This window comes from Cinclus cinclus, chromosome 2, assembly GCF_963662255.1.
Source record: "Cinclus cinclus chromosome 2, bCinCin1.1, whole genome shotgun sequence".
In the NCBI taxonomy this organism is placed as follows: Eukaryota; Metazoa; Chordata; class Aves; order Passeriformes; family Cinclidae; genus Cinclus; species Cinclus cinclus.
In genome coordinates this window covers 32004484-32029444 of record NC_085047.1, presented here as the reverse complement: position 1 = coordinate 32029444, position 24961 = coordinate 32004484, and the positions used below count along the sequence as shown (strand labels likewise).

The window sequence follows — 24961 nt, the reverse complement described above, 5'->3', positions numbered from 1 at the left end:
TGAGAGAGGATCTTAGGTCATAAAATATTCTGATTGGAAGGGACACACAAGGGTCATGGAGTCAGCTCCTGGCCCTGCACAGGACACCCAAAGAGTCACACTATAAGCCTGACAGCATTGTCCAAATGCTTGAACTCCACCAGTTTTGCTGCTGTGACAGCTTCCCAGGGAAACCTGTTCCAGTGCCCAACCACCTTCTGAGGGATAAGAGCTCTGTCCTTCTTGGCCTGACAATACCATGTGGTCACAAGGTGCAAAAATGCCCCTAAGTACCCAGTGGTTAGTTTTAATACTTCAGGAGCTTCCCCCCCTCCCCCCCCCCTCCTTTATTGTCTTTACAGGAACAGGGATAGATCCATCCTCTGCAGTCTCTGTCCATCAGTCCTTTGTCACTCACCCCTGCCAACTGTCACCACATGGAGATATGAAGAAAAGAGAAAATGCTTGGAATTTCCTGCTGAGCTGTTAGTTTCTAGAAGGCTCAGACTCTGTATGGCGTCTTATTAAAAGTAGAAGACTAGAACTGTCTGAATAATTATTCAAGTTTACTGTTTTTCTCCCAAACCAGGAAAACTGCATTTAAGAGCAGCTGGGAAAAATAAGTTTTCTGCATCTGCTCACATACAAAACTCTGCTCCTCCAGCTGCAGACGTGCACAGGAGGAGATAGAGCACGTTAAAAAAACCTGATCCATAGACCTAGAAACAGATACTTCCTGTTTCTAGCTGTGTACATGTTCCCCACTGCTTACCATTCCCCTTCCTGTCTTTGTTGTAGTCCGTGTTTCCCGCCCAAGACCCACCATTTCCTGATGCCACTGTTGGTGTCACACAGGAACTTGCTGCCTACCTCAACTGCAGACAGCACGGTACTCAGCCAAGGCTCGTTCTTCTGCAAAAGGAAATGAGGAAGGTGACTACACATGGATGCACACAGAGAAGACTGCATACCTTTTCCCAGCCAGAGAATCAAGAACCCAGCTCCCCACCCCTGAGCAGTAGGAAATCTGCAACCCACCTGGCTGGTAGTAATCATAGATTTTGATGCTGGCTGGTTTCAGGTTTTTCACCTGAATTACTTGTTCCAGTTGCAGAATGAAAGTCTGAGATTCATCATTGAGCTAGTGGAGATGGAAGGAAATTAGCAAGGAAGGGGAGAAAGAAGTCAGAGCATCATCTTCCTTCATCTGAATGTTTTCCTGCACTACATTTCTCTAATCCATTACAGATTCTGGACTCTACAATTGAGTAGTGTGTGAGGAATAGCACTATTCTAATCCAATGACAATGAAATTGGGCAGGCTTCCTCTGCCCCCCGTTCTACTTGTGCCCTTTTGTTACCTAGATCAGCCTCAGGTTTTTAACACAGCTCCTCGTCCTCTGACCTTTTGCTCTCAATGTGCCAAACCAAATGCTTTTGTTCTTACTTACCTTCTCCAGGTAAATGTAGACCACATTAGCTTTCACTTCTATTTTCTTAACAATGGTTCTATTCTCCAGCTAGGATAGGAAACAATAATTGAAGGAAATTTGTGAGCATTTTCTGTAGGGATTCCTGACCTGAGGGACCCAGTGTTTTAGCGAAGGGAAGGTAGAGAGCTGGTCTCTGTGTAGAACTGTGCCTTTCTCTAAGGGCTTTAGTGGTCCCTCTTGGATGTCCCTTGTGAGCATCTCACGTATGAACCACACTGACCCTGCCCAGGGCAGAGGAATCTCCACCTCTGGGACCAAAGGCTGTCTGGGTAGTACATATGACTGATATGTTGGGCAGCAAATGGGTGCAGGCACCAGTAGAGATTCTTGTTTCATCTCACTGAGTGCTCAACTGCTTTTACAGACCTGCATGGGGGCAGTGATTTAAGTTATTATTTAATTGGAAAACAAAATAATATTTTTAGCTAGAACTACAGTATCTCTGAGAAGCCCTGTCTTAGAATTTATTACAAACAAATCCTGGTGTCAGCACACCCAGCAGTACACTTTGTTCCTGGCCCAAGTCCAAATACTGTCAGGAGGAGAAGCTGAACCACCTCTGATCTCCCTTGTGGGGGCTGCAGGAAAACAAAAAGTTTTGGTGCAATTGCAACAGCAAAGGTCCCCTACAAATTTAGCTGCAGCCTGACCTGAAATGAGCAATTTTCAACAGGAGTAAGCAAGCAGGATCCATTTACCATAGCTGGGTTTTCTTATTCCTAAGTTCTTACCAACATTATGGATCTGGAAGTCATGATGAATCCAGATAGCAGGGAGACCTCTATGATCACCATGTTGGATGTGACTCTGCTCCCAATGTAGCTGGAGAAGAAAAAAACAGACACAGGGACTGACTCTCTGAGGATAGTGCCCTCCCAGCCCCTCTTCCCTCCACCACCACGCCCTGAGCCAGGTATCCCATCGGGGACATGGGCATGGCAGCCACTGCTCCCTGTCACACGAGTTAGCCAGCACCCTCCCCCTCCAAGCCTTCTGCCTGTCCAATTCACCCTCTGTCCTGTTCACCCCAAGGGCCGGGTCTCTCCCGAGAGTGTCTGAGACATTCCTGGCTGCTGTCCCCAGGCTGACTCCATCTTGCTGGAGGAGGAAGCAGCCCGTGGGGTCACCTGGTGAGGATGCGGGCGGTGAGGACACGCGGATTTGCCTGGCTGCAGTTGGCCAGCTCTGTGCTGACACGCAGCGTGAAGATCACAGGAATCCGTGGGGAAGGCTCGTGGTACCTCAGCACTGTCTGCGGTGCAGAAAAGACAGGCCAGGCACGATCTTGTGCAGGAGAAAAGAGGCAGAGTCCTCCTCCCTCCATGCTCATCCCTCCTCCTCACCTGAGCGAGGACACAGCTGCTGCCGTGGGCCTGCACCAGGAACTGCCCCGGGATCTCTGCCAGCGCTGCCCGCTGCACCAGCAGCCGCTTCTGGCGGCTGACCTGGAACGCCTTCCCAAAGGCCCTCTGGGACCTCACCCTCACCACTGCCTGGCCCGACGTGCTGAACGTCCTGGCTGCGTATTTCGCCAAGGCTTGCAAGGCAACCACTGTGTCCTAGAGAGGGAGAGACCATCACTCCTCTGAAAGCATCAGCCATAATGAGACTGGCTTGGAGCAGGAATACCTCAGGAGGACTTGTGCTGCCAGCCTAGGGTACAGAAGGATCCACGGGGAGCTGCTGCTTACCTGGGTGGAAGCAAAACCCCCGTAGGCATTTTGCTGCCGTGTCAGCCATGCCGCAATGCCAGCTGCAGTTGTCATGTCACCTGCGTGCACCCGTGGCTTGGAGAGGTACGCCAGGAGCACGTAGGCTGTCAGCTCTATGTCCCCTGACTGGGCACCAGGCCACGAGTCTGTGGAAGCTGGAGAGCTTGGCTTGGGGCTCCAGTGGATTTGTCCTCCTGCAGAAGCAAAAGGATTATGAAGGCTGTTCAGGGAGGACATAATTTAGGTTTCAGAGGAAACAAACCCCACAGTGCTTTCAGGGCTCCTTCAGTACATTCCCTGTACTCAGGCCAGGATTGCTTTCTTGAATTTATTCTCCAAGGCTTCACCTTGTTTTAGCTTACATACCTACCTCTTCCCTCAAAGGGATCTTGAAATACTCCAGTCTGAGGAAACTATTTCTTAGTCACCCTCACAGCTTGTGAAATACCTTATTGTATTTTCAGTAACACAATGCAGTTACTGCACAAATACAAGGAATATGTATAAATACATATATAATTTTTGACTGCTGTAGCTGGGCATGCATTAGTCCAGAATCCCAGCAGGCAGCACCTGATTTGATGGCCTGTTCCTCTAGTTTGTACAGCAGCTCCTGAGTTGTCTCATAGTCCCCAGCCAGGGCAAAGGCATAGGCCAGCAAGGCTTCTGTGTAGGTGTCAGTGATGTTGTGAACCACCTTCTGCAGGCAGCGGAGAGTAGTCTGCATCAGCTTGCCCTGTGTTGGGAGGAGACATGTGCCAAACTCTGACAGGGGTGAAACAAGGGGCTGGGGAACTCATTCCACGGAGCCACACTTGGACTTCCCAATGTAGCACCAGAGGAGCCCTTTAAATTACAGACTGTCTTCAGAAAACAGGCAGTGCAGCCCTGGTGTGCACAGGGAGCCATTGCCACCAAGCACCACTGCATCAGGCCAGTTTCACAACACTGGCTCTTTTGAGGAATGACTTCATCATTTGACCAAACTTTGACTCATTCCCAGAAGTTCCCTCCCAGTTACAGCCTGGAGAACACCAGAATCCCATGCTTGGTGTATCCCTAGTGTGGTGGTGCCCAGGAGAGCAGGAGGGAGCAGGAGGGAGCTGAGCATGCTCACCTGCAGTGGCAGACCCATCTCCAGCAGTGCTGCAGCAACATAGGCCCCCAGAGAGATTCCATCATCCATGCTGCCCTGTGAAAGGAACACATCTTTCACCCTTACAGGGTGTTAGGAGTGCCTGCTCCTCAGAAGGAAAAGCACTGCTCTCATGTTTTTCCTCCCTTTAGGTCTTGCACAATTTGTAGGATGACTTTCTAGGATCCTTTGGGATCCCACCATCTTCTGTTGTCACAAATCTGTCCATTCATTCCTCAGCAGTGCTACCTGCCCTGGTCCACCATTACCTTTAGGAAGGAGTGAAACAAGTTCCCTTTGGCAACAAAGCAGCCACTGGGGAGCTGGTTTTGCTCCAGCCAGCGTAGGGCATCCTGGATGTTCTTGCCATCTACATAGATGTACTTTCTGGCTTGGCCAAAATTCTTGAGTACAAAAGCTGTTAACCTAGGAAGAGGATGAGTTGTAAGAAAAAGAAGCAAAATAAATTTTAAAAAGGCAAAGAGAAAGTTAGAGGTGTCCTGGTGTTTGTCCCTGAAGAAGTGAGATAGTGAGGGTGCAAAAAAGAGTAATTTTCATGAAGTCAATCTAAAAGTAGAAATGGTCCACAAGACCCACCCCAGTGGCTCCTCTCCCTGCCTCTGTCTCCACAGATATACTACTTATGTACTACTTAGTGCTTTATCCAGTCATTTCACAGTTGAACACCTTCCTACTCCTTCTACTTTTACCTGTTCCACTTAATCTCCTCCAAATTACTAGACAATCTGGAATTCCCCACTTTCTTCCTTCCTTCCTTTCTCCATTTGTCCCAGCCAAACACCATAGGTGTAAGGCTGTGCAAAGGCAACTCCTCTTCCCTCACTGAGGAGAGGATTTCTTATTGCTCTCACCTGATTTTTTTCTTGAATCATGTGTACCCCTGTGGGCTGCCAGGTCACCAGTAGCATGACAGTTGTCTGTGGGTCAGCAGCAGGGTCACAGCAACCAAGAAAAGACCTTTCATTTCCTGGGACCACATCTTTGCTGTTCCACTTTCCCAGAAACTCTGCTGCCCTGCCTGACTGCTTTTTCAAGTGGCTCAGGTGCCTCAGACTCTCCCTGTCAGAGTTCCTTCTGTCTCCATGCCAAAGAAGGAATACCTTGTCAGCTTTGTCAGATATATTAGGTGCTCTGTCCCAGACAGGAAAAATCAGAAATGCAGGATGTTTGCAGTGCTTACCAAGTGTTTCCTTCTCCATCCTTCTGCCCAAAGAAACTATAGGAACCATCTCTGTGCCTGTAAAGAAGTTGTGCCTGATACCCTGGGGAGATGGGAACAGTTATTAGTACGGCACAGTAACAGAGGGGACAGTGCTGGCAGAGTGGGTGCAAGGGCAAGAGTCACTGGTATGTCAGACACAGGGGGAAAGCAGAGGGGCAGGGTGGGTCTGTTGTACTCACCATTGCGCAGGAATCCTGTTGCCCTGTCCCTGATCTCAGGGCTCAACTGCCTCGTCTTCTCCAGGTACTGCAGCACATAGACAATGGGGGCAAACAGCACCATGTTCTGCTCCCCACAGCCGTGGGGCAGCTGCACCAGGTGGTCCAGGTTCTGCAGTGCCATCCCCATGAGGTCACCTGTGCAAGGGTGTAAGAAATAAAGAAAGTGTAAGTGTGACTTGAGGTGCATTTTCAGCCAGGCAGGGGATAACAGTGCTTTATCTCAGCAGAGGGGAAGCAATGGAGAAAAGAGGAAAGAGGAGTAAACAACTGAGTGCAAGAAGGAGAGTGGTTACTGTTTAGCCTCTTTCCAGTTTGGCATCATGACTATTCTGTGGACTCCCTGGAGAACTTCCCCTTATCAGCTTTTGCATTCTGAAGCGCTCCAGCTATAACAAATGCTGTTTGTAAAAGGCTATGAATAGAGCTGCACCTGCTCAGTCTGTGTCATACAGACAAGCAAATATAATAGCACTCAGGGAAAGTGAGTGAAACGCTTCTGGTCTTTAGCCAGGCCTCTTCCACCTGGCCATATGTCAAGCATCAAAATGTGAGGAAGCAGCAGGGATGATAGTCAGATGGTGTGAAGATTATATCCTCCAGCCAGTCAGAAAAGCCTTGTGTTGTTTCCTCTGCTGAGGCTCTGTTGCACAATATTCATGGCTACTTATGCCAGGCCTGGCTTCATACCAGTTCTGGCCTGCAATACCAACAGATGTATTTATTGGTAGGTATGGCCAGTCCCAGTACTCTCTCCAAAGTGTTATTTTGCAACTTTATAATGCTGAGAAAGATTTCTTCTCTCTGGGAGCTTCTGCTACAGCATGGTTTTGAGCTTTACTGTTTGTATCTACACAGAAATAGCCGAGGTCCTAGAGTCTCTGCTCCAAGGTCCTAGCTAGAAAAAGAAGGATTATTCTCCTGTACAGATTACCCTTCCCATAAAAGACAAAAATCTGAAAGCCTGGTGTTTGCAGGTAATAGAAATACAGCATCCTCTCTTTTGGGCAGTTTCCTGTCAAGAGGAGCCTCTGACACCAAGCTAAGCCTTGCTCTTTGGCACCAGCAGTCTGTGAGCCCACAGTAGACATCACTTACCTGTGATAGAAATGGAAGCCCTGGTAGATCCCTTTACTACATTGTCAGGGAGGCGAAGGGACACGGGTTCTTCAGCCATGTTTCCTGTTAACAGTAGGATGAAAGGTGTAGCATGAAAAACCAAGCTGAATGCCTCTGACTGGAGAGACAAGACTGGTCCAGGTAAGTGGGACACTGATGACATCCCGCTCACACCGACTGTCCTGGTCATTGCAGCAAGGTGCATTGCCTGGAAACTTTTCAGATTAGGCCACACATGAGAGCTGCTGGTGAGGCCGAGAGCCCACCAAGCTTCACTTCAGCTCAAGTCACTACACTTCAGAAGGCTCACAAGAATCACAGCTGGACATCGCTCAACTGGAGGACATCCTGGCGAGACTTGCAGTGCTGCAGGGATGGGGTGGGAGGGCTGGAGCATCTCTCACTGGTGACTATCAAGCCCCAGGAATATTCAAGGGTTTCACTTTGGGAAGGAAACTACAGAGCAGGATTTTGCCACTTACACTCAGCAGCAAATTCAGTAGGACAGCTCATGTGGGAGTAATGGTTCTTATTCATTCATGTCTGATAGGAACTGAAAGTTCCTATGTGAAAAATAATTTCAAAACATTCTTTCATGAGACCTCCCACAGTTTAGTTCTACTCTCAGGTGTAGTTATTCCAGGCTGCAGAACCCATTCAGGCTGTGCACATACCTCGTCTCAGGCACATACCTCCTCTTGGGCACAGAAGGGAGCTGTAGGACTTCTCCACTAACACACCCTCTGGCTGCCAGGGCAGAAACATGCACATGGGACAGGAGAAACAAAAATACACATAAAATTCGCAAACGACAGCAACATTTCAGAGCAAGTTCAAGTCTGAATTCAGAGGTCAGGTACTCCACCCTCCTCATTTTTGGCAGGTCTGCCAGCTTCCCTGCTCAAAGGATCATGAGTAAGCCTGAAGGACAGGGCTCTCTGGTCAGTGAGCACATAAAAAAGCTCAGGTAAAGCATGAAAAGCAGGGAAAGGTATAGGGAGAAACACAGACATGGGAGTGCAGCTCAAGAAAGACTAATGAGAGAATAGGCCTGGCTAGGTCCTGGGAGAAATAAGGTGAACTAAGCCACAGCTTTGGTATACTATTGCTGGCCAAAATTTGAGGTGATAAAACTGTTTATCCAACCCCAGTCTGCCTTCCCCCTTGGGCAGGGGTATCATAGACAGAAGTGAGACTGTTCTCATACTGACCTGGACCAGCAAGTGTTTGGTCAGCGTGTGCCTCCCCCTGATGGCAGCTGGCAAGGGCTTCCTGCCCCCACACCGTGACGTGGTGTCCAGTGCTTCTGTCCTCACTGAGATATTCAGAGTCCCTAGCAAATAAAGTCAACAGAGTCCTTTTCTTATACCTGTGGCCAAGCAGAGTAAACTCTTTAACCAACAGTGGCTGAGATGCTTTGGGTTGTTGGTCTTCATGGCCTCAGTGGTTTGGCCAGTAAAGGTGAGCCAGCCAGTGCTGACAGCTTGTTCAGACACCCTGACATGAGGGAACTCCATAACATCTCACCAGCAGTGACTTCACTCTACTGCAATAGGACTTGAACAACAGAGGGTCCAGCAGCCCTTGGAGCCCAGCATGCCCTTCCCATTGGATATGAAGCACAGGACCAGCAATACAAAATTCCCCCCACCCACATCCAGGCAGCCTCTTCCTCCCCAGCTGGTCCCACAGCCCTCTCTTCAGGAGTTCCTGCCCTCTCTGGTGAGTCTAAGAGAGAAAGAAGGCAAACATAATGGATTGCATGTTTGCACTGTTAAGGACAAGCTTCAGGATTTAGAGGAGACGTGGCTCTGCCAACTTCTCTGGACCTCCCACACTCTTTCACTTCATTTTTAGGGCTCCCCATCACCTGTCCCTTTTTACCCAGTTGGACTGCTGTCACATTCCACATGAAGGTCTTGGACTCCTCTGCGCAGAGACACTCCTTGTCCCTGCAAGTGTGACATGGCTCCACATGGAAGTCTGAGGATTTAGCCAGGGCCACCTGGATCTGAGGGAATGACAGATGCAGGTGGGTGACTGGGCAACTCAGGTGAGATGGCTTGGCACAATGAGCTTTAAATCTGGAGGGTAGAGTAGGTCTGTCCCACACAGTGTTACCTGTGGCACAGGCACACACCTGTATGCACTGCTGCAGGTAGCTGAAGACAGTGGCTTTCACCAGGAAGGTCTCTCCACGGATGACAGAATATGGCAGCATCACGTCCACAAAGAAGGGCTGAACTGTCCTGAGGCTCGTGGAGGGGGCAAGGCCAAACCCCCTCCCAGCCAGGCAGAACATCTTGACTTTCCACTCTGCAGCAGCAGCAGGTGCTGTGACTGAGACATTCCTGCTGCCATTGGAGCTGAGAGGAAGAAAGAACTTGCATAAAGAGATTCATCTGCTAGCAGAGAGGAAGGAGATGCAATGAGGAGTGCTCATGGTCCTGCTTAGGGAGGTGACACAGGTCTTCATGCTTGGATTAACCTCTGCTGTATTGCCAATGACTTTTGCTCCAGTGGCTCACAGCAAGGCATTTCTCAGCAATTTTTTCCCTAGAGCCATAAACCCTCTTTAAACGCCATCAGTAATGGCTTTATCTCCTTCTCCTGACAAGACCCTGCCCAAGCATTCCAGCTCTGTACACTCATGGTAGTTTGGTCTGGAGCCATACTCCTGTTCCTTAAATCTGTGTACACTTCAGTTCTGCATGTCTAAGTCTAGTAGTTTGACACATTAAAATGCAGGGAAGAGACACATAATTTGCATGCAGAGATCTCTTTACACCCCTTTTGCACAAATTCAAGTCAGCCAAGTCTCCATATCAAAGGGTCATCCTTCTGTCCATTTGTAAAGTCAGGAATCACTTACCCAATGGAGTATACATTCCAGATCCAAGACTCAGGGAAATAGTGGTGAAATCTTCTGTGAGTTGTAAATTTGGGTTGTTCCACAGTGGTTCTTTGTTCTTCTGTAGAAGGCAACCCTGAAAGAAAGAGTAAGGAGTCCCACCAGAGTGGGAGAGGTGAACCTTGCCAACCACAGACAGCCTAGCAGTGGGGCTGGAGGCACAGCAAGCAGTAAGAGAGACAAGAGGAGAGTCTGGCAGAGGAAAGCACCAGGGACTGGACTGATTTAATGGGGGAGATTAGAAATGAAAGGAAAAGAGAGTGATAGCAGGAGAAGCAGCTTGCAGTGAGCTGATTGCAAGGTTTCCAAGACTTGGTCAGACAAAGCCCTTTCCTGACCTGATCCAACCCAGAGTTGTTACTTAAGAGACTAAGAATCTCCAGAGAGCCATTTCAACCAACGCATCTATAATTCTGTGAGTGTAGTGTTTGCATGCTGCACAAAACTCACATTCCACAGCAAGCAATGGTTTAAATACAGGCAGGCATGCAAGCCACCAAGTACAGTCACCAAGTGCAAACTGAGACACAGAGGAAAAGCAGGACTGTCTCTGTGGCCACAAGTGGGGATAGAAGCTGGGTCTCAGTACAGACTCGGGTATGGGAATAGACACCAGGAAACAGATCCTGGACCCCACTTGGGTTAATCTGTGAGGAAAGGGAGTGCCATCCTTTAGTGTCAGGGAACATCCAGGTTCAACATTCTTCAAGAGCCCATTTTATAGGGACTGGGTCACTTCTACTGAGTCTGGTGGATTGGGCAGCTAGACTGTGGCAGCAGCACCCAATACTCCTAAAGAGAGACAATATGCACCACCAGCAAACCCCATAGATCAGAGGGCTCTGCCACCTGATGTGATCTCACATCCCAGGTGGGCTCAAAGTGCAGCTCACCTATGACTGGCTTCCTATCCGCCCGACGAGAGCATTGAGAGGGCTTCTTGATTACAAGGTTTGAGAAGACTTTCAGTCCCATATTCTATTAGGAAAAGAAGGAGGACAGGGGAGGCAGAAAAACATCTGTGAGTGGGGAAGATTGACTGCTGCTCTTCAAAATTACTCTGGAAATTGGGGGCCAGGACAACTCAGTGGCCAGGCAGCTCAGAGCAGCTGGCCCAAGCAGACAGTGCTGAGGGAGGCATGGAAGAGACCTGCCCTAAAAACACCAAGAGGTCTGTCTGGGAGCTGCCCAAAACAGTGGCAAAGAGCGGGCTAACAACTAAGCCATGTCAACAATCCGTGGTCTAATGCTTGGGATCACTCCCTGTCTCTCTTTTCTTTAGTACTGTAGATAAACAATACACAGCCCAGGACTTCATTCCCATTCAAGTCCAAAAAAATGGAGTTTGATGTATTTCATCATCCAGGATTTCATCACCTTGCTTTGTGCAAGTGTGGAGGGAAATACAGGTATTCCTATTCAGTGGGGTTGTACATCTTTTGAGACAGCACAGTTCATTTGGGGTAGACAGCAGGGTCTAGCTGGAGGAGGAAATGCCTTCTCAGAATGCTTGGGGAAAAAAACAACTCAGATGCTCATAACTGCAACAGCTCTGGGAAACATGGTGAGGTGATTACCCGGAAGAGGTTGAAGATGTCAGGCTGAAAGGAATTCTGTGGCCTTCCTCGTAGCAGAGATGATGAGGACTGGGGCTGCACACAGCGATCTGAATGCTCTTCTACTTGGGCAGGGTATCCACGTTGGTAGGCAGCAGGAAACAAACCATAGACCTAGGGAAACTCACAGGCAGGGAAGGATTGGGCAAGGAGCAGATACCTCCAGATGCTTCACTCCATCCTATCATGCACATCAGTTCCTGTCCTTCTTCCTAGGCAGGCCCTGCTTTCTCCTTCACACACAGACCTCCTCATTCACTGGCTTCCAGCTCCCCTTGCCACAGCCCCTGCCTCACCCAGCTCATCCATCACTCCCGAGGTTTTGCCTGGCTGCACAGACACTCACCATCTGGCTGGTCAGCTCATGGTCTGGTCTGGTGAAGAACATGTTTTCATCCACTGCCTGGACTGCACACAGGGAGCCAGGTGCTGCCTGCAGCTGGAGCTGCACTGCTGACCCTGCATGGGCTTCTTTATCCTGGATTTCTACCTTGATCTGGAGCAACACACCAGGAAAGGAATAAGAAAGAGGCGTGAGGAGGATGACAGACAGATGGCACAGACAGAAAGAGGAAGACTAGCTGGAATCTCCCCTGCACAGCCACTTCTATCAAAAGTCACTGCTGAAGCTTTCCTGCTCCCTGGGCTCTCTGCTGCAGATACCCCTTCCATCTCTTCTGCCCAGCTCTTTCTGGGAAGGATCTGAGGGTCTCTTTCCCTCAGGCCTCCTGATTCCTGCTCATCAGCTCCCACCCAGCCACAGAGGTGAGTCTCACCTGGTTATGGAAGCACAAGGCAACATCCAAACGGATGCTGTCAGCTGTGACCCCTCCATTGGGGAAGATGGTGTACACCACTAAAGAAGGTGATGGGGACAAGTCGGCAGTGAAGGTCAAAGGGATGGAGAACGAGCCCTTCAACACTGAGGAAGGAAAGGCAAATGTTTTCATTGTAGGCCCACTGAGACCTCCTTCTGCCCTTCTTTTTATACTATATAATCCCAAAATGTCAAACCAATCCCTGCTGCTGCATTGTCTGTCCTCTCCCTCCATTCTCTAACCCTATGTACTCCATCTTCCCCTACGTCCTCCCACTCTTTCTTCCCATCATTGTTTCATTCTGTCTTTTTGCCCTCTTCCAGCTGACACAATTGCTTTCTCAGGCTCCCTCTGTCCTGTTTGCTGACTGCTCCAGATGTACAGATTGAGGGAATTTGGGAGAAACTCTGGCAACCCTCATGTCCAACCTAGAAACCAACTGGGTGCAACTGTTTCCCCTTCTCTGCCATGACTTACTGTTCAGTTTCCCAATCTGGATATTCCTTTGGCCCCTGACAACAATTCCAGACTTGCCAGTGACCTGCAGGAGGAGGGACATGTGATGAGCAGACTGCTGTTTGCCGCCAGAGTGCATCCACATGTATCTATGTGCATCTTGCTCTCAAAAGCAAAATAAAGTCTCCAAAATTAACTGTGGGCTCAATCCAACCCCAGACTTGAGGAGATTTGCAGACATCACAGTTGGGAAGTGAAGCTTTGACACAGGAGTCTCTGGTCTAGTCTGTTCAGCGAGGACAAAGGATGGATAGAGGGTTCACTGCAGATTGATGAGGAATAACTGAAGTGTTTCTCCTCTAGTAGGCTGGCCTCCAGAGCAGGCCAAAATTTATTTTCACTGAGCAGCTGTTTGATAACCACTGTGAAAATAGATACCCTTCACCATCCAGTTTTAAAGGGAGAAGACACTTCCAGCTGCAGCCTTGGCAGAGGGTAAGGGGGGGTGATGGGCTACAAACACAGAAACCCTCTCCCATCCATGATGGTGACTGAAGCCCCAGCACAAGGATCACAGTGTGGCCAGGCTGATCCCTACCAGGTGTAGCATTCACCCACTCCCCTGAGAACAAGGCTTAGCCTGTCAGCCCTCCAGAGATTATCTAAATTACATCCTCAACTTTTCCTTGGGGTCTGGTCCTGTCAGTGCAGCCTTTCCCCCTAGGTTATCTACTCCCCTTACTCACATAATATGCAAAACTTATACGGCTGGTGTCTTCTCCCAGGTCATCCCTGCTGAGTGTGAAGGTCACCTGGACATTCTGCTTCAGCCCACAAGGCAGCGTTTCCATGGGTGGGTGTACGTCCAAGAAGCTCTTGGTTGTGACATGGAAGGGTTGCAGGTGATGGTAAGCGTTCGTGTAACTGAAGTCAGTCCTTCGAGGAGTGCGCATGAACTCCTCCAGTGTGAACCTCCCCTGAAAGGGCACCAGAGACACAGAAATGAAGAGTTTCATGCGTCAGTGCTTTGTTAGCCTGTCATCAGCTTGGTTTGGAAAAGGCTGGTGGCTTGGTGCCTTCCAGCTGGGCAGAGCTGTGTGGTGAGCCCAGGCCTGAGCTGGCAGGGGAGCTGCAGGGAGGAGGGGGAAGCACAAGTAAAGCTCAAGGACTCTCCCACATGCAGAGTTGGTGTTTACCTCCAAAGAGACTGATGAGCTGTTCCAGGCAGTTGTGTCGAGGTTGAACGATGCTATTCCACTGTCATCTGTGATGTATGTTTTGATAAACCGACGCCTCATGAACCTTATCACAAGATAAACTTTCCTGTTTTTCATACCAGTTCCATAGTGATCCTGAACCTTAATCTGGTGACAACAAGGCAGGAAACCAAAGTCAGATATTTCTTCCAGTGTCACACCCAAAACCTTCCTCTCTCTGACAAACATAGACCTTCCTGTGCAGGTCTCCTACAGACTTCAGTCTGGCCTCAAGAAGACAGGAGAATTGTATAATGCCCTAATCTCTAATGTGAAGGTAAGCATGGTTAAAATCCGTCTGCTCCAAAAGGTGTGTTTGGCCAGAACATAATGAGTTTCTCTCCTAGCCAACAGCTGAGACATCCTTGCATCCCAGCATTCCTGCTGAGACTCTGCTCATTGCTCTCAGCAGATGCTGGAGGTGTAAACACAACAGAGAACCTGAAACGCAGCAACTGTAGCCACACTGTCAAGCAATTTGACACAGTGCAAGGTAAAGTACTCTGTCTGAGGAGCAGGAAATGCTTTGGGTCAGCTAGCTTTACCAGACACTATATTCCTTGGCAAATGACAGGGAGCAAAAAAGCAAGGGAAGAAAATCACCTTCCCCCTGTACGGTACTCCAGGGATGTAATATTCATTGGGTGTCTCAAATACTGCCCTTGCAGCTGTCCTGGAGATGAGGATTTCGCTGGAGGTGTTGATTTGCACCCCTGTTGGAATGCAGAGTGCAAGGGAAGCAGGATCAGTACCAGAGGTAACCACTGTGGTTTAATCTCACTTTGTTATTCCCAACCCCTCTTAGCAGAGTGTCTGAAACTTCCTTCCCAGCGCCAGCATTCCTCAAGGTTTGGAGGCTGCTCCCGTGGCAGCTCCATCTTTTGTTAAGCTGTCTGCAAGCCTCTTTGTAGCCTCATAGACCCACACCACTCCTCCATTTCCCAGCCACTCCTCATCCTCCTGCTGCTGGCAGAGTAGCTCTCCATGTTCTGTGATGATCCCAGCAACAGGGAGGATGAGAGTGGGATGTATGCCCTCTCTAAACCTCAAACCCCCAGAATGGTTCCTCTTGCCCCTGTACCTTCCCTGCTGAGCCCCTGGGTACCTGTGCCCATCTCCAGGAGAGAGGCTTCTGCATAAATTTTGTTGTCTTCCTCACTGGGATCCAGATTGAAGATTGATGTGCTGACAGAAGGGGTGAAACACCCATTGCTCACCGTCTGCGGTAGGGAGTGATAGGTATTATTTAGGTCTGGGGAGAAGGGAAGGGGTCAGAAGTACAAGGGATTAGTCATTCCGTCCTAACTATGGACTACAACAAATAACAACGGAGAACTCATGAAACACTGAAACGTATTCCCCAGAGAGGTGGTGGACACTTCATTCCCAGAAACATTCAAGGTCATTCTGGACAGGGCTCTGAGCAGTTCATTCTGTTCACTCAGCCTTAGACACTTTGTTCTGTGCGGTGCTTCTTTACTGCCCATATACCATCCAGGACTTTACTCACGGGACCATTGTATTCCCTACAGATGTCCTTGCTGGCATCCTGGGGCCACCTCCTTGCTTTCTGGCACAGAGTCACGTGCATGGTCCCTCGCACTGCTTTCCCATAACTGTACCTGCAGGGAGATCACCAGAGGAGCTTCTGGGCAGTGGCTCTGAGTGCTCTGTCCAGCACATTGCTGCACACAAGTGCCTTTTGTGACAAAGGACTTACTGCAGCTGGCAAGCAGGCAGGCACAAATTAAAATATAGAAATTTGTGTACTTCGGTGCAATAGCATGGTCTGGCATCCAACAGATGCAGAAACAAATGAACAGATCCACACCCTCTGAAGTTCTCCCACTTCTGGGCACTTGCTGCCCTGGAATTGCAGGCAAACACAGAGGGTGGACCTGATTTATCCACTCAGTGAAGATATTAGTTTGGGGGCAAAAGCAGCAGAAAAAGGTGTCCCTGCAGACAGCAACAGCAAATTGCAGTAACAGAGTCACAGAGTGACCTCAGACTTGCCTCACTAAGGGCTTATTGCATGATCAGGGCTCTTGTTTCCATCATCAGACTTGCTCTGCTGATTTAGATGTTTAGGTATTTCCTCTGACTGCTACTGCTGCTTTTCTTTGCTTTGATTCCTCTCTGACTTGCCCTTTGGAGCAAAGCTCCTGATGGTATCAGTAAAAAGATGGTATCTGTGACCCATCCTGGTGATGCAGAGTGGTGTGTACTATTTACTACTACAGCCTCATATGACCTGGTTGTAACTGTCCCAATTAATGCAAAAATATGTCAGACCAATCAGTGGCAGAAGAGATACCAAAAGTCTCCAGATAATGCAGCCCCGAATACAAATGAGTTCACCAGATTTCGAGTGCTTTTGAGCTCATTGTCCTCCCTTCTTTGTGTTTATACTGTCAGAGGTCCTGTCCTCCTTCCCACCCTCATCTGCTCATTTTTTGCTGATAACCACATAACTAGAGAAATTTATCTACTGGTCCTAAGAAGGTAATAAATTCAGTAGCATGTAAGTGAAAAGGAAAAGCATAAACTCCTAAAGAAATGCCAGCTCCTACTCCTTTACCTCATCATGTCTGTCCCATATCTGGTGTTTTTCCCACATAAGGTCTTTCAGGGCTGGACAGACACATCTTCCAGAGAAAGGTATCTGCTGCCAAGGGCAAGTCTCACTATAGCTGGATGTTCAATTTCATGTGAGGCTCAGGTACCTCTTCCCCAAGGAAGAGCCTATTAGCTTGACTCTTGAACTACTTGGGATTCTTCTAAAGGAATGGCCCTGTTTGACCCTTCTTGAGCCACGTATCTTTGATGGATTGAAAAGACAGGAGACATATGGAAGGAGAGAAACAGTTTTGATGGAATCTTTCCTTTCCCCTGCACATTCACCTTACCTGCCACACACTTGCAGTGGGAAGGTTTTATCTGAAGCATAAATCTGAGTTGGTCCCATGAAGAAAACATCAAACTTCTGCAATACTGGAACAAAATCCTCAGAGTTACTCCATCAAAAGCAAAAGACTACCTGGGCACATGATCACAAAAGGGAAGAGTACATTCCCATGAAGGAATGCGTTAATGAGGTAAAAGCAAGCATTAATTAAATGCAGGGAAACCAAAGAAAGAATCCCCTTTTTTCCCCCCCACAGTCTTGCAGAGGTCTTTACTGTATTCTCAATTTGCCAGAAGATACCTTCTCCATTAATCTCCAGCACAATCTCTCTTGCATTTATTTCTGATATTGCCCATAGATTTGAGTTCAGTCATAGCTCTCAGGCAGTAAATCCTATTTTACAATATTTGGCTTTACATTGTTATACAGACAGGCAAGCAACAAACAAGCACCTTCTTACATCCTTTTCTTCATTCTCCTTACCACGTTCCTGCACTTTAAAGGTACTGGACTGGACTGAGCTGGACTTAAAGGACTGGGCACTGATGGTGTAAGTTCCCAAGGAAAGTTCATCAGCTAACTGGAAAGAGAGATCTGCAATGCCCTGTTTTGGTCTCACGTCCAGCCACTGGCCAATGCGGTTTTGGTTCGGGTCCTGCAGTGCAAGAGAAGGAGAGAAAAGGCAGTTATTACCAATGCTTTCCATTCTCTACCCAGAGCCCACTGGATTCAAAGGCATTTCAGAGATTTCAGAGGCTTTTGCAGGTTCCTGCTGGTTTTAGCCCAGATGGTGATGCTGGAGCACCAACAGAGGTGAACCGAACCCACCCAGGTTTACTCTGCTCTGTACAGCCATGGAAAAAGAAGGTATGGAAAGTTCTGACATGTAGACTCTCCAGTCTCCAGTACAGATGAACTATAAAAAATAGCTTAAGCCTGGCTGGCATTCCTGAATGTAGAAATGGATGAAGGCAAACCATTTGTATCATCAAGTCTTGTTAACAAGAAGCATTTGGAAGAAGAGAATGTGCATGCATGGAGCCTAAGAAAAGTAACTTGAATTAGTAAGACAGCATTCTAGGTAGTATCCATACTGAAATACCTTTCCTCATAACATCTGAGGAGTCTGGAACACCCACCTGAATTTCCACCATGGAGTACTGCAAAGCAAACAGACAGCACTGTCAAAAACTGGCATGACACAGCAATCAGCATATACATTTCTCTTACACTCCCAGCCCCTGTTCTGTGACAAACATTATGATACAAGAAGCTTGATCCTACTGAAAGCAGGACAACTGCTTTGAAATAGTAAGGAATAGTAAAAATCAATGTTATTCTTCAGATTTGCTTTTTGGTCCCTAAATATTTAAGATGCATTTTGATAGGTATTCAACAGAAATGAAAGCTAGAATTTGCTCTAATAAAATGGGGAAAAGTAGGAAGACTCTCAGATGCCATCATCCCAAGTTCACAAATATTAAATGGCCTCAGTTTTGTAACATATATATCCCAATAACTAGCAAAACTGCAACCTATAGGAAGACTAATCCACACATTTTTCTTTAAAATCCCTGGCATAGTAGGTAAGGCTGGGAGTTATGAATTAATGCTGACTGCAGCTGACAGTGAGAGGGAGGGACAAGGGAGGACACACTTCAGCCCTTCTAGGCCCATTAATTCTCTGTTTGTTCTTATATCATTGCATCTGTCATCCAGGAGGCAGTATTGCTGAAGAACCTCTAATCCAGGAGCACAACACATAAAGAGACAGGAGCAGGGCTTGGGAGAGTAACCAGACTGTAAACATGCAACTGACATGTATTTCACATTATTAATCATTCAGAGCTTTCATAAAAGTTATCAGGGGAAACTCTATTTTCATTGAAATAAAAATTTAAAAAAGAGTGCAGGTTAACTTGCTGGTGGACAGCATCAGTATTAACCTCAATTCATCTAATTTACAAACTAGGTATACTAAAGCTTTAATGCTAGATTATACTAAAGCCTTATAATAGCTTTGGCTAAACACAATCTCTGTGAATTTTCATCACAGCATAACTAACAGTTACAATGTTAATTTGTGTATACTCACACATAGACTTCAAGCATTTACGGTCAAATACATACATGAACCAATTGTGGGCATGGAAGCAAATGTACTGTTTATACTTCATTATCTTATTAATATAAGATATATGGCTTTGCTTTGGAGAGAAGAAAGGGGTGTTTGATCCTAGGACCTCACCAATAGCCTGGGAAAGAAGAAATTAAGTCAGCAATAAAAAGCTGGAAGGATCTCTCCCTTTATTTTAGTCTGGAGGGATTTGGTCCAGCTCCCCTAATGCGCGCCCTTCAGTGTTTAATTGTTGTGGCATGAATTCCTGTTGGCTCGCCCTAAATTGCTTGGGGACTGAGGAATGAAATAGCTGTAGCTGTTGGCTACAGATATAATTGCTTACTGAAGAATGGCACTAGTCTTACAGCTTCCTGGCCACCACATATGTAAGTCTCTGGCAACTTCTCACTCCCTTGACATGGGGACAATGAGCTGCTGCCAGCAGCAATTCAATATAATTTGGTTGTACTGTTTTCTCTCTCTCTCTTTTTTTTTATTTTATGATCACTTCCTGTGTATCCTTCCCCATATTAATTATTTTTTCTTAAAATATTGCAGCTTGCTTCAGGCTCTCCTGCCACCCTCAGGTGCCGCACAATGCACAAATAACTGAGCTTTCCAGAACTGTGGGAGGGGATCTTAGAGACTGGCGATGTCTGTACACAATATTGTCTGATAATTATGCCCACGGCCAGCAACCCACAGACTGGTCCCCAGAAGCCCTGCCTGCTTTTTTGGCAAAGGCAGGTGCACCTCAGCTAACTCAGCTAGCTGGCAATGCTGGCACACTCCTCAAATACCATCCAACCCTCCCATCAACCAGCAGCCATCCTATAGGAGCAACACCAGCCAACGGGTATTGTTGTTCAAATTTGGTTTACTCAAGGCTGGTATTGACCACCCTGGGTGCTGGGACTGTCCCAGCCTGCCTGGCATGGGGCTGGTAGAGGAAGCAGAGCCATCTGAACCCTGGAAACTTCCTTGCCTCCACTTAGACAGGCTTTACCTTGCTGTTAATGGGAACAAAGTCTTCGGTTAGTGTCACAATCCTGAATTTCACTGGAGGGAAAAAGTGGAGTAAAGCACATTACACACAGAGTGCACGCGAGAACAGACCTGCCCATTCTGTCTCACCCCAGAATCCTAGCTCCACACCCAGCCCTAGTGGCAGCCCCATGCCTGCCCTGCAGCCCCTCTCACCTTTTGCTTAGCCCCAAACACGTGGCAGCACCACAGATGCTTAATAATTTAGGGGTTTTCCCATGGGCTACACCCAGGGTTACCCTCACCTTTCCTTGTCTGCAGTGTAGGCAGACCTGTCCTACCTAGCCCTGGCCAATGTCCAGGTCTGCCCTCTTTTCCAAGCCAGCTCTGCTCCTAGAGCATGTGAGGAGCTCCCATGCCCCTTCCAGCCCCCTCCTGCTGCTAAAACATGGGATACCTCACTGCAGAAGGCAGCGACCCCCCTCTGTCCCCATGCCAATGGCTCAGTGCTCCACTCACAGGAAATTGGGAGCAAAGCCTGGGAGGGTCAAGGCAGGGCCACTTTCAGGGTGCTCCATGCATTGCTCACCTGTCTGTCCTGGACTGTAGATGGGCTTATCCGTCTGAATGAAGGTGCCTGTTCCAGCCCTGCGGATCAGGACTTTTTTCTCTTCACTTGCACTGAAGTAGTGGCCATTGGAGATGTGCAGGTGAACAGTGACAACCTCCTGGCTGCCTGCAGGTCGGGGCACCTGGGACAGAAAACAGGAGAGCCACTAGGTTAGCAGGCATCAGAGCAGTGCCCTTCCTGCTTCAGCTGCCCTGCAAGGCCAGGCTCTTGGCCATCTTACTCAGCATAGGGTGTCCCCTCAGTGGCTGAAGGCCATGTCTGTGGAAGCACAGGGAACAGTGCTCTAGCAGCTGAGATAGATGCTGGACAGGAGAAAAAGGAGTCTGTTCTGACACAGAAATTTTGTTTACTCCTTCGTGGGACCACTGTTAGAATCTGTATGGAGCAAAATGGAGAAGACTTAACTCAAGGGAAGAAAAGGTCAATGGCGATGAGAATTCTATTTCCTAGAGTGTGAGGGTCACAGAGATTGAAATCCCCCTCTTATTATCAGTGCAAACTAAGAAAATAAGGATCATAAGTTTGGCAAATAAGAAAGGTTTGTGCTGAGCTTGTGTGTACACCTTGCCATGTCTTTCCTAGTCCTCCAGGACACATTCAAGCCCAGAAGGAAAAGCATGGAAGGAAGCAGACATGAGGGGAACTGTCTGAGATGAGAGGTCTGACTCTTTCTGCATCACAGATTCACAAACAACTTGCTGTGACAGTGCATCCTCCTCACAGGAGAGAACGAGATGCACAACTGCCATTTGGGCACTTCTAAGCTATTCTCACTTTCTTTGGTGAGAGGCAAATGAGCAGGCTGGGAGCTGCCAGCTAGGGGTCCCTGCCAAGAATGACTCTGACCTGAAATCTGGTGCACTCGAAGATCCAGTCGTTCCGGACGACCTTGCGGTACAGGCTGAGGTTGCCAGATGGGTGCACAAGAGTTAAGGCCACACGAATAGGCTTTTCAACCCCACGAAGGTCCAAGCATGCTCTCTGGGATGAGGGGTAGGGCAGGGCAGCTGGAATGATGATCAGGTACCTCCTGCAGTGGGGAAACAAGACATCATCACATCCCAGGAGCCCTCTTGCCCACTCTTGGCACTAAAAGGCTGGCAGGAGAGTTTGCCATCTCTCTGAGACCAGGAGTGCCACTCTGCTGGAGAGACTAGGGCAGATTGCCTGAGTGAGAACCTTGCAGAGCGGGGGATGGAGGGTATAGAGTTCATTTCAGATAAGTACAAGATGAATACTTTCAGGTGACAGAACAGAATTTTCCCTTCTTGCTTTCACATGGCTCCTCAACTACCCTGACAGCAGATTGGTTCCTGCTTATCCATCCCCTGCCTTGCAGCCCTTTTCATTTGCCCTTCACTTTATCCTACACTTTTCCCTTCATCCCACCTCATACTGCAGTACCTCACTCTTGTTCCCAGCACCAGTGCTCATCTACTTCTTGTACTGCAGCAATATCCATAAGAGAGTTTCCCACCTTCTCTCCCTGCTATCTTGGCCCCTCCTCTACATTCACAACTATCAATCACTAGATTTTTAAATGGCACTTACGGCTGTGCCACTATCCCCAGGGTGTAGAGCAGGCAGCTCAGGAGGAAGGGAGTCCACATTTTCATGAGAGAGCCCCAAAGGTGTGGATTCCTCTGGAGGGCTGGTCAGGAGAGAAAGTGTTGCTCCTCTTCTTCCAAAGTCTCCAGGACACCTGCTGTTGTTGCTGTTTCTCCCAGGAAGCAGACAAGAAGCCCCAAGGCTTCCTTCCCTCCACCTCATTCCTGCATTTATAGTGCCACAGGCACAGGGTTGTACCATCCCGGATGCTCCCCAGCCAATCCAAGTCCTTTTGGACTCCAGCCTCACTGCTCTCCTACTCCCCTGTGGATGGACCAGCATCATTCAGACAAATGTGCCTTTTATTTTGCTAACCAGCAGCCTGTTTCCTGTTCACTGCACTGCCCCTGCTCCCTGGGCCAGTTGCAGCCCAAGTGCCATTGTTTTGCCTCCAGCTGGATTGTTCCGTGACCCCTTGGCACCCACGTGCACCCAGCTGGAGCTCACTGTGAGCTACCGTGGTCATGCTGTCCCCCAGCTTTCTGAGTCTGTAGCACCCAAGGCAGGTCTCAGTCCTGACATGGAGACCAGTCTTTGTACGAATTCAGTATATTTGCATAGCTCTCTCTCTCCACAGGTATTTCAGTTTGAAGAGAAAATTGAACAGCTGCAACTCACCCCAGCTGTATCCCATTACTCTGCACTCCAGTTCAAGGCCCATCTACTCACACCCTCACCAGTGGAGGAAATAGTGGAGGGCTAAACGTTGCTCAGGCAGGTCAATATCTTCATGGCTGAAGGCTTATGGGGTTTTGTCTAGCTATGAAAAGGCTGTGCTCAACCCCTGGGTGATGGTTTGGGGCTTTCTTTCCATGTGCTAATTTTTTTTATGTTAGTCCACTGATCGCACTGAACTTTTCCCTGAGTATCTTACTGTAATTATAAAGAGAATCTGGCTCTTGAAACTACTTATTCTCAAAAAAAAAAAGTTCTTCAATTTCAGTATCAAGGTCATTTAATATCCAAATGTAACACTAACTAATTCTTCAGTACCAAACTGAGCTCTTAAACATGTAGGGCCTAGTAGTATTTTCCTTTACTACACACTGACCATAGAAAGGAAACTAGGTTTTGGGGCTTTCTTTTCCCCGCTGATGCACACACACAATGGGCAGATACAACTCCTCTTTCTCCTTTCCCTCTCCATGGGCTCAGTTCAGGTCAGAGCTGCTGGTGCCAGCAGTTGAGAAAAATGTGTAAATGCACCTGGACAAACAAGCAAACAGGAACTGGAACAAGAACGTGAATCATTCTCTGACACTAAGCTGGCCTTCATTTCTTTCCATGGGTCTCAAGAAGTACAGGCAGTGCCTGCTGAACTAACCCAGCTGACATTTGTTTGCTCACAGCAGATCCACAGCAGTTCCTGGGGACAGCCAGATCCCTCATAAGAGCACAGGGGCTCACAATGGCAAAGGTATTGAGTATCTTGACTCCTACCGACTACTGCAGCTGCTTTGTGAAAGCAGACATGTAAACACCTCTCAGGTTCTGGGCTTGGCACTGATTGGAAAGCTACACCCTGAGCACCCAATCCAGTCTAATTCCCAATGAAACAGAATTAAATAAATGTAGAAGCAACAAAAAACAAAGTGTCAGGCTTGGTATGTGTGATTCATTTGCCTCAGTCCTATCTCCACCTCCTACTACCAGCACAGTGACCAGTTGCTGGTGGACAGGAGACTCTGGGGAAGGAGCATTTCTTAGCAGGGCTCTGTACCCCCTAGGACTTGGTGACAGGGCACACGGGACCTGGCTGCTGTCCTATGCTAAGATCTTTCCCCACCCCACAGATCCATTCATCACCTGGCCCAGAGACAGGCAAGAGGCACATCCATAGTGGATTTGTGTCCCTGGAGGCCAGCAGTTCTCAGTGCTCAAGCAGTGAGCCGATCACAAGCTAAATGGAAGGATGCACACCACCAAGCTCCAGCCTGAATCACCACAACCCCTCGATTTTGTGAAGGATAAAAAAATGACTGGGATGTTTGACATCTTCTGCTCTAAGCAGAGAAGAGGACATTTAAGCCAGAGAGAAATCAATGTGTTTTATATAAAAGTGTTTTTCTCCCTGTCTAAATTCTCTTAGAAGACAGCCACCTCCTTCCAAATGCTCTCTAGTAGCCAGACATCACAGGTATTATTGTTTAAATCTCATAAAGAGCATTTTAAAGGACAGAGAAGAGTTGTTAAGAAAGTGGAATAGAAATTACAGTGGATATTGAGTCAAAAGTGACACTATGTGCAAGTTTTGTGGATGCATACACATAGGAGTGGCGAGGAGTTGTGTGTGACCTCCTTCAGCAGTAATGGGCTCCTGCATAAGCTAACCTTCATGGTGTCAGCAAGGTGGATTCCTGCGTGTGTATAACCACCACAGAAGCTGTTTTCCCAATAAACCTCAGTGCCAGGGTTTTTCTCAGACCTGTGCTTTGCTAAGCTCTGCAAAACAGAATATAAGACCACAGTGGCATTGTCAGTGATTGGTTGAGTTCCTCCCTCTCTGCAAGACTCCAAGCTCTAGGCAATGTAGTCTCCAAGTACCAGTACCAGCTGCAGACCTGACTGGCTCCAGTTTTGCTTTTTGATATCAGCAAGGACAGACTTTGCCAGTGGTAAAGGCAAGGGAGAGAGAAGACATTTGCAAAGAAAGCAGAAATATTTGCAAAGTGTTTTTTAAAAGTTTCAAAGAAAGTAATTAAAAATTCTGTTCTGCAGAGTTGAGACCTGCATTGCTCTTGGACTACTGAGGAAA

The 24961-nt window shown here is 48.0% G+C and overlaps 1 protein-coding gene across 1 annotated transcript; it reads right to left on the bottom strand.

Moving 5' to 3' along the window:
- Positions 1–850: 850 nt before the first annotated feature.
- LOC134041140 (alpha-2-macroglobulin-like protein 1) lies at positions 851–22208 on the bottom strand. The gene is made up of 34 exons (XM_062487438.1): positions 22150–22208; positions 21445–21628; positions 20557–20719; positions 19990–20042; positions 18004–18024; positions 17348–17519; positions 16866–16950; positions 15467–15578; positions 15062–15176; positions 14560–14669; positions 13897–14064; positions 12715–12785; positions 12203–12377; positions 11773–11922; positions 11388–11540; positions 10704–10788; positions 9772–9886; positions 9040–9265; positions 8784–8910; positions 8111–8232; positions 7592–7646; positions 6879–6962; positions 5742–5918; positions 5521–5602; positions 4589–4745; positions 4302–4376; positions 3758–3920; positions 3164–3378; positions 2816–3031; positions 2600–2724; positions 2204–2294; positions 1431–1499; positions 1018–1120; positions 851–891 (listed from the first exon to the last, which is right to left on the bottom strand). Exons 1-34 carry the CDS (start codon positions 22206–22208, stop codon positions 851–853), a joined length of 4119 nt encoding a protein of 1372 aa, XP_062343422.1.
- Between the last annotated feature and the right edge of the window lie 2753 nt (positions 22209–24961).